The following is a 13,296-nucleotide window of genomic DNA, read 5'->3' on the forward strand; positions in this document are numbered from 1 at the left end:
GAAGAGAGTGAGGTAGACATGTGTAGAATAAATGGAAAGCTGTTTTATTTTTGCTAAATAAGTACATAAATGCTATATTGATACATAGAGGAGCTGGAATATAGGAGAAAAAAAAGGTGAGCAAAGGTGAACTTATCCTTTAAACTGGTGTCTCAGCTGCTGAGGAGATAGAGACCTGAAACAGCTGAGGCTCCTGTGCAGTTCACTTGATCAAGAAGAGGCTCAGGTGAGTATTAAGGGGGCTGTGGAGGGAACAGCACACTACTTTAGCCTTTACAACCACTTTAAATACAGACAGAACAAATACCTAAATTTGATTTAGTATCAGCCTTTTATCAAACCCCTGTCCAGCGGTACTCACAATGGGAAAAGTAGCATCAGAACTAGGAGATAATCAAATATGCTGAAATAATAAAAAAGGTGCAGAGCTTAGATTACATATATGACAATATCTATATAATCTTTTACCAGTGTAAAAAATATATAATAAAATACAATCAGCTTTAATAGTGATATAAAACTCAGCATAAATTAACACTATTAATGATTCTATGTTTTAGACAACACTATATCCAAATATACTAAAAAAAATTTTTTTATATACGCATATCCACCAAAGTGAACGTGTTAAGAGTCCATAAGTGAAACAATATGGTGACAAAGTGCAATATCTTGAGAAGTGAATGCTTTGCAGAAATCCACCACCACTTGAGAGGAGGCTTACCAGATGTTATGGACCCGGTTAGGTATATACCTAATGAGTCACACAAGTTTATTGATGTAAATCCACACGAAAAAAAAGCTGGCAAACTTGTAACTTCTCATGGGTACCAGAGTAGACAGAGAGATGACCCAAAAATAGATGAAATGGCTATCCACCTTTTGGGGTGACTGAGGACAGAGATTCTTCCACGTATATTATAGGCCAAAAAGAAAATACAGCCTCATAGTGAAATACCGTTTAAAACTTTTATTAACATTAAAAGCATAAATGGATACTCACATATTACAGGCAAATACAAGCATGTAATTAAAATCTGATCCCCAGATGATGCCTGTTTAGGAGAAACGCGTCGAGAAGGGCTCGTTGATGCCACTGTGTTGCCATATTTTAATTTCATGCTTTTCATGGTCCATAACATCTGGTTAGTTTCCTCTCAAGTGGTGGTGGATTTCTGCAAAGCATTCACTGAAGTCACTATAACTTCTCAAGATATTGCACTTTGTCACCATATTGTTTCACTTATGGACTCTTAATACGTTCACTTTGGTGGATATGCGTATATAAAAAAATTTTTTTAGTATATTTGGATATAGTGTTGTCTAAAACATAGAATCATTAATAGTGTTAATTTATGCTGAGTTTTCTATTACTATTAAAGTTGATTGTATTTTATTATATATTTTTTACACTGGTAAAAGATTATATAGACATTGTCATATATATAATCTAAGCGTTGCACCTTTTTTATTATTACACCATTTTGTTTGTTGCAGTAAGTCTGCGGTGCTGACAGCTATTATTTATTTGTTGTTTGTGGATAGCGCGGTTTTTTCTCACTTTATAATCAAATATGCTGACAGAAGGAGAGAGCAAAGTGAGCAAGGGATGACCACATCAGTTTTCCGTTGCTCGGTCACTGCCCAGTCCTAGGTTAGGGACAAAAAAGTGCAGAAGAGAAAAGTTAGAGTTTATTTCAGGACTATTTGTACAGATCTAGAAATCTTTTACAAGGTAAAACAGTCCCATTTATGCATTTCATCTGTGTAGCTGTTTGCATGGAGTTCAGCTTTAGGGTAAATGTGTTTATGTGCTTCCTTGCATTAACTTGTGAGTGCAAACTGGTTTATTATTCTGCAACTGTGAAACTTTATTTTATCTAGCAAGAAAAGGAGAGGTAACCTTGCTGGAAGTGTAAAGCAGAAGTGACGATCAAAGTGAGCAATAAAACTGATTAGAAAAGTTGATTTCTTGGTTATTTTTTCCTGCTGTTAAAAGAAACTTGTAATAAGAGAAATACATAGGCTGCAACTGTTGAGCAATCTCTCATCAGTCATACTTTTCCTCTGGCTTCAATACATGTGAGTCGATGATCTGGAACAAGTTTAAAGATCTAGATTTCTAATTTTGTTTTCCTGCATATTTGTTCCAGGTCAATGGAGTCAAAGGCAATTAGAATTTCCAGTAGAATGCCAGCAAAGGCAACTTTCATTTTACCATAGTAATGGGTGTCCTTTAGGTACTCATAGATGTAAGTTGATAAACTTATTTAGGATATGTGCCGTGTACCATATAGTTTGTGTGCCATAGAGAGAGGCTTATTAAATGAGATAAAGAGCAACAAACAAAGTTTAGAAACCTAAGACAATCAGAATTTCAGAGTTGCCGGCTGAATCTTTTTACTTCAATCAGAATTTCTCTTTTACATCTATATATTGAAACCTGATTCCCTGCTATAAGTTACTGCACCATGCACTTTGTACTCAATTACTGAATACGTCAGAGAAGGAATTCGTTTTTATTCATTATTTTTTGCATAGCACAGGGAAGAGCTAGGTCTCATTCACACAGGGACTGACACTTCATGAAGGAGGTCTTTGTTTATTCGCCTTCATCTGCCCTGAGCTGCATGCAGGCAGCTTCTGGAAGTGAATACAGATGCAGAAGCTGCACAGACACAGCCACCTGCCAACATCTGACAAGCACGCAGGAGGGGGTCTGCAATCCGGAATGCAATGTGCGTTCAGGGCTGCTGACCCACTCCTCTACACTTGTTAAATTCATGTGTCCATGCAGCTGATGTATCTGCAATTACATTCATAGGCTGCCTGCTTGCAGCTCGAGGAAGATGCAGTAGAGCGTCAGACATGCCTCGTCAGAAGTGTAGGGGGCCAGGGGAGACATGCTGCACATGGCCGCAACACAGCACACTTGGGGGGGCACGGTAATATTTGTGCTCCCCTAAATTTTGCCCCAGAGTCAAGAGTACAGGCTGCCCCCCCCCACACTGCAATCTGGACACAAATCTGGGGACAGACTTGGTCTATGGACAGTGTACCCAGTCCGGGGTCTGTCCCCAAAAACTGGGACACCTGGTCACCCTATCCCAGTGATGGCGAACCTTGGCACTCCAGATGTTTTGGAACTACATTTCCCATGATGCTCAACCACACTGCAGAGTCCTTGAGCATCATGGGAAATGTAGTTCCAAAACATCAGGGGTGCCAAGGTTCGCCATCACTGCCCTATCCTAATGTCCTCTTGTGGGCTGACATCTCTGCATCTGTGTACTGAAATCCCAAGCAATATTGTTAACCCTGACTGAGCTCTCCACTTCTGGACTAGATTATGCCACCCTCACCCCCCCTCCCCCAGCTCCACAACACAAAAGGGGAGATACTCTGTAGTATAGCAGAGAAAAATTCAGGCAGGCAGTGACAACACTGATTGTGATTACAATTCAGCAGAGGCTGCACTTACTACCAGCACGCAGGATCAACTGGGATTTTACTGGACTTGCAGCCTCTTTAAAGAGACACAATATGGGGAAATGTGCATGTATACTAAATATGTCTTTTCAAATTTTGCTATGGCATACACTTTAAAACAATACTAGTACCCATAGCGAATAACAAGAAATAATATTTTATTATTCTGACCAACAGTCCATGCTGCTTTCAGGGTCAATAGTAACTAGGCCTGCTTGCTAGGCCTTGTTCTGAAAAATTCTTCTAGGAACAATAACCTTCTCCTTTGGGAAAGAACCTTAAGTATCATTAGTACTAATGATTCAGAATAATTTCGGAAGTCATCCTAAAAGAATCACCACGATACAAAAGCTTAAATGCTTCTCTGACATAGTCAGTGTTCTGATAAAGGCCATCACTCCCAGTTTCAAAACCCTTCCTGGGCAATCAGTCAGGCAGTGAATGCTGTAAGTAATGTAATATATTCTGTCCCTTAAGCTGGCCATAGATAGATCAAAATTCAGCCAGTTAAGAAGGAAATGGCTGAATTTCAGTCCATCTATGAGCAGGATGGCTGTACGGAGTTGATGGATCATCAATTGACTTCACTACAACCAACCCATCAAGTTTTTTTCATTTGATTTTATTTGATTACTGCTGGCAGCTATATCTACCAGCAGTGATCATTGTATTCTGATGGCTGAGAAACCTCCCCCCAAGCAGAATACATTAGTGCAGCAGGAGGGATTCCCCCCTTAAAGTGTTACTAAAGTCAAAACATTTTTTTTATTAAAATGACAAAAATTTTATACTTACCTGCTCTGTGTGGTGGTATTGCACAGAGTGGTCTTGATCCTCCTCTTCTGGGGTTCCCAGAGGTGATCTTGGCTTATCCTCTTTTTCTTAGGGACTACCATAGCCAGCCACTGGCTATGGGGAGAGAGAGTCCCCACACTCCCGACCTGTTTATTTATGGAGCCGCGATCCATAGACTAACACATCGGTACTTAGGCCCATCCCCCACTTCCTCTCCACTGCATATGGTTGGCAGCAGCAAGAGCCAATGGCTCCTGTTGCTGCTTGAATGCTGTGTAAAGAGGAAAAGAGGGAGAATAGCCATGCACAGCGCTGATCTCATTTCCCCTCTCTTCCCCTGTGTGAAGGGGGGCACAGAGAACCTGAAAACATTTTTTACTTTAATGCAAACAATGCATTAACCCCCCCTGGCGGTATTCCCAAGTCGGACTCGGGGGGAAAATTCAGTACCATTAGCGGTGACCCCCGAGCCAGACTCGGGATCGCATCACTGGATCCAGGATGAGCTTATTTACCTTATCCCCTGTACTTCGCTCGATATATCACATCATGAGCTCCGTTCCCTGTGAGCGTTGCGACCCAGGGGACGGAGAACGGTGCCAAATTCAAAAAGTAAAACACACACTATACATACAGTATAATGTAATCTTACAGATTACATTGGTGTATGTAATTATTTAACATCCCTTTTGTCCCTAGTGGTCTGCCCAGTGCCCTGCATGCAGTTTTATAATATAAAAACGGTTCTTTCTGCCTGGAAACTGGAGATTGTCCATAGCAACCAAAACTGTCCCTTTACATTAAAAGAGGTTTTAGACCAGCTAGAAAACAGTGATAATAAATCAGAATCACTCGCAGAATTGAGCGATAGCGAATTTTTGGGGAGATCCGTCATCAAATATTGAAAAGTAATGACAGTGACAATTCTGCAACTGAGCAAATTTCAGTGTTTTTGATTTGATTACATTATTGAATCATTTTTATTATTATTATTATTTGGTATAATTATTTATAGTTTTTTATTATATTATAACTTATGATTTAATTTTTCAAACTTTATCATACCCGGGATGTCTGCTAGACTCTGGTTTGGACAGATTTAAGTGAATTATTCCTAAGAATTACAGGACTACAATATAAAAAGCCAAATTTTCATGCAAAATAATTGTACCGCTTTCAGCGCCTAAAATCCGCCAGGGAGGTTAAGGTAAAAAAACTTTTTAGGTTTAGTAACACTTTAACACTGATTGTGTTGATGGGGGAATCAAGCAATTTTGTTTCCTTCAACCCATGGTTAAAGGAAAGAAAACTGCGTAATGTATGGCCTGACTTACACAAAAGGATACCAATGACATACAAAGAGGTATGAAAAATTAAGCTCAAACTTCAGAGAATTTATAGCATTATTAGCTCGGAAATCCACAATGCTATGATTAAAATCTTAAAAGAAAAATCTTTCGATGAAGAATTCGCATGTGAAAAATAGTACTGAACTATGTGAAAAAGAAGCTGAAATGATATGCAGTGCAACAATTGGAAAAAGTCGTAAAAGGCTTTCTGGTAGCTGGTCCAGTGTATCTCACTGATGTGTCAAATCCCTGTGAGCAAAGGCAGACGCTAGAGGGAGAAGCTCAATCTCTGCATATGAAATACAGTCATCAAATTTTGGAAAAGAGAGGATATAAAATGCATGCAGTTTCTTGGTGGTTAGCGCTAGGATTTTTGGTTCTAATCCCACTTAAGCCACTTCCATTGTTTTTCTTGTGCTTGCTTGGGTTTCCTCCAGGTAGTCTGGTTTCTTCCCATACTCTAAAAACATTCTGGTATGTTAATTGGCTTCTTTCCTTACACGCCCTACTATGTGTATGTATGCATGTGGGCTGAGGCCCTTAGATTGTATGCTCCTTGAGGGCAGGGACAGATGTGAATGTACAATATACAGTATGTACAGTGCTTTGTAAATTGTCAGCGCAATAGAAAATAAACTGTAATTAATAAAATATTTAAGGAAAAAATATAGAAGGAACAACATGTATTATTTTTGGGTAACTAGAAAATGATGAATTAAAGCAGAATGAGACTGAGCAAGGTAGCCGTTTTGCCCTCCTCCCCTGCCCACTTCTCTCCATACATTGGTAAATATGGCAATAGGCACAGAGAACCCACCCACTTGCATTTCCAGTGACTATAATGACAACAACTGCCTACAAGTGCATTTTACTTTATAAAGTGACAGGCAGGTGCAAAGCTTTCATCATTTGCACCATCCCCTGGTTTATTATAAAGGCATGAAGGATTTAGCTTGCTCACTGGGCCATAGGCTTCTCCTTCTTCATTTCCCCTTCTTTTCTTCTACTTCTACTTCTACTTCTCTAGAGCACTAGACCTAAATAAAAGAAAAATGTATTTTGAATTATATGACATAATTTTGTTACTATGTCTATCCATTTAAAAACATAAATAAAAACAGTTTCTCTAACTTTCTTCAATAAAACCTTAGTAAACTTTAAAACATATATGCAAACTTTGTACTCACTGTAGAGACTACAAGACAAGAGGATAAAATGTTGTGAATATATCATGTATTTATAAATTGTATTGAATATATATATATATATATATATATATATATATATATATATACATTATATATATGAAATTGCACATTGTGAATCTACCAATATTACATCTTTGGTCTGCTTCACGTTTTGTTGATTCTCATATGATTTAATCATGCTTGATTTGTTGTATCATGCATCTTGTGTTCAAATAGATTAATAAATAGAGAGAAAGAAAGGTAAAAAGATAGATGGACAGACAGATGTATATGGAAATGATAGATAGATAGATAGATAGATAAATAGATAGATAGATAGATAGAATTTACCTGTATCAGAACCGTTGCTACACATACACAATTTATTTCCATAATTTCTAATACTCCAATGATTTAATTTTAAAGGTTGTTTTGTTTACCATGCTAATACAGCTTGTGTTTGCGACAGAGCTTATTATCTCCCCTTCCACGCTCAACAGCAATCTGCTGATGCTCAATCCTTCATCATCTCAGCACTATCCATCTCTACTCTTCCAGATTCTGGAGATTGTGGACTATTATGTAACAGATGGCCTAACAGACCTACGACTCTTTGCTGTGATGGCTAGCTTGGCGCAGAAAATAGCAGCACTAGAGTAAGTATTCAAAGCCATAGACGCTCATGAATTTTAACTCATTGGTGACAAAAGAATTAAACAGGGTGCAAACTGCTTCATTACTAAAAAGTGTAATTAAAAGACTTGGATGGCTCTCCAGCGCTGAGTGTCCCTTTTCCACTAAGAAAAGCTGTCCCTTAATGCAAGATTAATCAAACTAGGCTATTATGTGGATTTCATTTCCAATTGCCCACAGCACACAAAAGAATAACTTCATCAAGCTACATAAGAATTCCAGGAGACATATTATCTTACATTGTACCAATATGTCCCCAAGTTCAAACTGACAAATGCAGTATAAGTATAATTTGAATATATATATATATATATATATATATATATATAGATAGATAGATAGATAGATAGATAGATAGATAGATAATCTCTCTCTATATATATATATATATTTATTTTATATATATATATATATATATATATATATATATATATATATATATATATATATATATATTTATTTATATTTTTGTATATACATATATATATATATATATATATATATATATATATAATGAAATATAGAATACCACATCTAATAAAGAGTTACAAAAGGTCAGATAATATTTATTAAAATTTGTACAGCCATCAGCATTTGAAAAGAATGGATACAAAATAATTGTTGATCAGGCAGAAAAGAAACAAACAGGAAAGGGGAATCCTAGATTCAAACCACATGAAAATATAATTTATTTTTTAAAAATGTTTTTTTTAAACTCATGCAATTATTTGTCAGATGTATTTAAATGTATATACAGAAATCCATTAGTACTAAGCTATAGAAAAGTGTTGCTCCCGCTTCTCTCTAGAAAGGAGAGAAGTGGGGGCTCCAGGAGCATCTGATAAAGCAAACAAGAGCAGCGCAAAGGCTTCCATAGTGTAGTAATAAGTGATTCATTTATTGATTTAAACATATTAAAATGCAGTTACAGACAAAAACTTGGGGATTAATTAGCACATTCTAAGCTTCCTGTCAAAACATAATGAACATCCGGATAATAACAAAACTGCCCTGCAATTTGGTATTTTTTTTTTTTAAATCAGGACAGAAGCCTAGTGTGGCAATACTTCTCCTCCATAGATACAGTACATTTGTGAGCCTAGAACAGGAAATGTATTACTGGCGGGATCCTCAGGTGAAAATATAGAAATAAAAGCTTGAACAAATAACTTCTGCAGTCACCAATCTAAGGACAGGTGATCTGCAATATATAAAATTTTTGTTTTAGGGTTTAAATAAATGTTCATTGTCCATAAAAGTTATGAAATATGAATGTGTACAAGCATGTATATGTACAATGTAACACAAGTACTACTAACAGTATTCAAACTTTCCAAAAGCAAAATACATCAGAGATAATTTGCTATTAATGGAGGGAATGGGTTGAAATGTATCTACACTCAAGAGTTCAAGAATGGTTCTCTAAACTAAAGAGCCAAAATGTAACATATTGCAGCTTACTAGTTCTTAGATATGGTACTATATCTATAGAGGAACAGTGTTGTCACCCTTAGGTGTTTACTACTCATTTGGACTACAACATACCTACCTGAACTTGGTTAGGAGGCCAGGTTGGAGGCCAGTGGCTGACTCATGCCGCGTACACACGATCGGAATTCTCGTGGGAAAAAGCTCTGATGATTTTCCCATCGAAATTTCGACGGAATTCCGCTCAAACTGTCTTGCCTACACACGGTCACACCAAATTCCGACCGTCAAGAATGCGTACAACATGTATGACAAGACTAGAAAAAGGAAGTTCAATACCTAGTAGCCAATAGCTTCCATCTCGTAGTTGAATCTGAGCATGCGTGAGTTTTTGCCCATCGGAATTGCATACACGCGATCGGAATTTCCAATAGAAAGTTTTTTGAGAACATGCTATCAAATTTTGAAAAGCTCTCAGCTGTCTTTTGCTGCCCAAAATTCCGATTGTGTGTAGGTGGCATAAGCCTGCCAGGCTCTAGCTATAATTAAAATAGAACCTTTGAGTGGACTGACACACACTTTAATTTTATCATTTTCAAGCGGGGAATGGGCACTATTCTGTATCACTATATACATGCCACTTATCTATTGTTTTCTGATAGATCGATCGATCTGATACTGACATTTGCAAGCTTTATATATGCCTCCATATTATATACTTGTAGTGCTAGCACAATATGCACCTATTATAACATGTATGACGTTTGATTGATGTGTCCATGCCTGCTCACAAAGTTCACAATGTCACAGTGGTATCATACTTTATAATATCAGAGCGAATCTGTTAATAAACTGTGTTTTAAAAATATATCTCATTAACACCTTAGTTTATCCCAATTAATCTTGAAAACACGTAAGGATTATACACACTTTCTTATTTAGTTACGATTGCCCCTTGGGCAGAGAATACAGACATCAGATACTTTTAAGATGTGTGAAGTCAGGTCACCAGGGAACTCCTGTTCATGTTGGTCAATTGGGTCATCAGCACAATGTGGAAATTCTTTTTTTTTTTTTCTGCTATGTAGCTCAGCCCATCTGCTCGTCCCTAACCATATGGTGTACAATAGGCTGAGACTGGTGAAATGCTGCTTTCATGTGTCTGAATGCTAAAACATGTATTCAAAGTCTATGTAAGTGACATTCCTTTGAAGTGATTGCACAATGTATTTACAAAAAGAGAATATTCATATTTACAGACTTATGTACAATGGTCCTATGACACTATATCTCAACAAAGAGACTAAACAATTTTTTGTCATATAATGACAATTATAATTTTTTCGTTTTGCAAACATAATAAGCATGTATCTGATGGAATTAAGAAAACAAGAACATTATCATAAATTAAAGAGGAACTCCAGCCAAAAGTTTTTTGTTTTTTTTTGTAGAGTTGAATAGCATGAGACAGGTCTAGAACATCTGACCAATGTCAAGATAGGGGGTCAGGCTCTGAGACCAGTAGCTATAGCAGTAGAGAGGCTCCCACCAACCAGAAGGATAGGTATACAAGCAGGTGACAGATGATTTGGACTCTCCCCGAGACACAGGGTCTAAGCCCTTGTACACACGGTCGGAGATTCTGACAACCAAATCCGTCGGAGTAATTCCGACGGATTAATTCCGGACGAGGTCCGGAAGTGATGTTGCATACACACGGTCGGACTAAGTTGTCGGAAAATCCGATTGTACATAACGTGAAGATGTTATTTCATTACGACGGGACTACATTCAGGCTAGTAGCCAATAGCTTTGGTCTAGGAATTTGATCTGAACATGCGTGGTACTTTGTCCGTCGGAGTAGGCTACACATGATCGGAGTATGTCTGATCGGAGCATTTTGTCGGAAAATTTTACCGGCAAGTTGGAAAAATTGGTCCGTCGGATATTCCGACGGAAACAGTCCGATGCAGACCACACACAGTCGGAATATCCGACAAAACGGTCCAATAGGAAACATTCCGACGGAAACTCCGACCGTGTGTACAAGGGCTTAGTACTATCCGATATTCTCCAGAGCTCCTGATGGTGGAGATTTTGCTGCATGTTAGTACCAGGTTGCAGTCCTCAGTATTTCCCCACTAGGATCTTTGCAAACTGGGGTCCAGTAGCAGGTAGGAATCAAGTAGAAGTGTAGTCAGTAAACAAGCCAAAGGTTGGTAACAAGTGGTAGCAAAGATACAAACGGCAGCAGGAGTGGTAGCAACAGGATATTGGCTGGAGAGAGCACAATCATCTGGCAAACAAGAAGTGCAGAGGCGTGGCTTAAATCACAAAGTTCATGGGAGGAGCAAAGGGTTCAAGTTTCACTAGAAACAATACAGAAGGCAAGATTGTCCTAAGAGATCAGACAGGGAATTGTCCAGCATCTCAGGTGGCTCAGTAAGAAGAGACACTGTAAGAAGCAGCAGGTTTGGATCTGGGTCCAGACAACCAGCCACCTTATGTAGAGGGTCAAATGCTTTTCCATCAATGTCTTTGATTGCATACAGTCCTTGTTCATATATACAAATAGTAGCCAGTTTGACTGCAAGCCAGAAAAGCTATTTTGTATTTTGGGTGTGAGAGTGGAGCATCCAAACATGGTCCCCAAGAACAGATATAACCTCCATTTTTATGTAAAGTAGAGATGGTTATTGAATTGTTTATATATCACTATATTAGGTGAGTATGTTATTGCTCTGTGTTTGATTGCACTGTTTGACAGTAATGCCATGTACACACGATCGGCCATTCCGCTGACAAAATCCGTCAGATTTTTTCCAATGGATTTAGGCCCAAACTTGTCTTGCATACACATGGTCACACAAAGTTGTCGGAAGATCCTGCTCTCAGACTTTGTGTGTTGGAAATTCAGACGGAAAAAGTCTGATAGAGCCCACACACGATCGGATTTTCCAACAACAAGATCCGATCGCACATTTTTCATCGGAAAGTCCGACCGTGTGTACAGGGCATTAAAGGTTTGTTCAAGTCATCCTTTTGACCTTTCACAGCTCCAAAAACAGGCTTACAGAAAACTGTTGCAGTTTACCATTATGTACAATCTGCTTAAAGCGGGATTCCACTGCCTAAATCATTTTTTTTTTTTAATACAATGATAATAACTAAAATTAGTACTCACTTGTTCCAGTTTTGAAGTGTTTAATGAATATATTTTCTTGATAAAAAGTAAGTAGATTCCATCTGTTTGTGGGTTCTCATCTTGCCAGTGGGCATGTGAAGCCCACAGGCATCCTCTTCCAGGATACAGTGACAGTCATGTTCCATCATGCAGTGCACGCTGTATCTCCGATCTCGCGCATGCGCAGTGACTTAATTTCGGATCGGAGACAACAGGCGTCGTCGTCCGAAGTTGTGATGGCAACCTGGCTGATCATGTAGTAAAGGATTTTTTTAGTCCCACGTTAACTCGCGGCTGGCCGCCGCACAGACTCCTGGGATCAATGAGAAAAGATCCCAGGAGACAGTGAGAGTTGGGGAAATGAAAAAATAGCCGCAGAAACCCCGCCCATATCCGCAAGACACACATTCAGGAAGCAGAGAGATTAGAAAGAAAAAAAAGGTACATTTTAAAACATTAAAAAATAAATGTTCCGTTTTAGATTTAGAACATCTATCTGATCACTTAGAGCTCTTGTATATAAAACAGGTGGAGCTCCACTTTAATTGCAACTGAAAAATCAAGTGTCCTTTAGTAAAAACATTAAAACGAAAGCAATTAAATGGCAACAGTGCAACAGTTTTATCAAAGTGAATATGTCATGTGAAAATATATTTTTTTAACACCCAAAAACCTTTTTTTTCGTTTTGCATAGAATAGAAATGAATAGAAAAAGGTTTGACCCTCTGCTGGGGTTTAATGCTGCCAGAGCTCTACTTAAGAGATGTTTTTCCTTATTTTCTTTCCTGCTGACCATAATTACCAGGGACGAAGTGAGAATAAAATACAAAAATAAACAATAACTCCGAAGAGAGTTCTAGTCTTCCCCTAGTTTTCTTACAATAACCATTTTTATTTCTGTTTGTGTTGTGATTTTGAGGGGGGGGGGCATTCAGTTTTTTCTCCATGGCATGTAGCCTAGTATGGTCCAGGAGTCAGGGGTGATCCCCACCCTCTTAGATGGCTACGCAAGGTGCATGGTATAGGAGTCTGCTATGGATTTTGAAAGGGACCCCAAGAGCTAAAACTTTTACTTGTACAACTGCTAAAGTCTTTTTGTTAATCTATAGTCACTCTGGCTATCCCTCTTGCAATGCTAAACGGAGAAATTGATCTTAAAACTGTATTATTC

The 13,296-nt window shown here is 38.1% G+C and overlaps 1 protein-coding gene across 2 annotated transcripts in view; it reads left to right on the forward strand.

Moving 5' to 3' along the window:
* Positions 1–13,296, forward strand: part of LOC143962744 (uncharacterized) — a 435,927-nt gene that overhangs the window by 355,694 nt on the left and 66,937 nt on the right. For both annotated transcript variants that reach the window (XM_077472147.1, XM_077472146.1), the window contains exon 13: positions 7,379–7,476. In XM_077472147.1, coding sequence (XP_077328273.1) covers positions 7,379–7,476 — 98 coding nt within the window. The remainder of the gene's footprint in view (positions 1–7,378; positions 7,477–13,296) is intronic.

The sequence above is a fragment of the Lithobates pipiens genome, unplaced genomic scaffold (genome assembly GCF_037356315.1).
Source record: "Lithobates pipiens isolate NorthernLeopardFrog02 unplaced genomic scaffold, aLitPip1_a1.2 Scaffold_8, whole genome shotgun sequence".
Classification (NCBI taxonomy): Eukaryota; Metazoa; Chordata; class Amphibia; order Anura; family Ranidae; genus Lithobates; species Lithobates pipiens.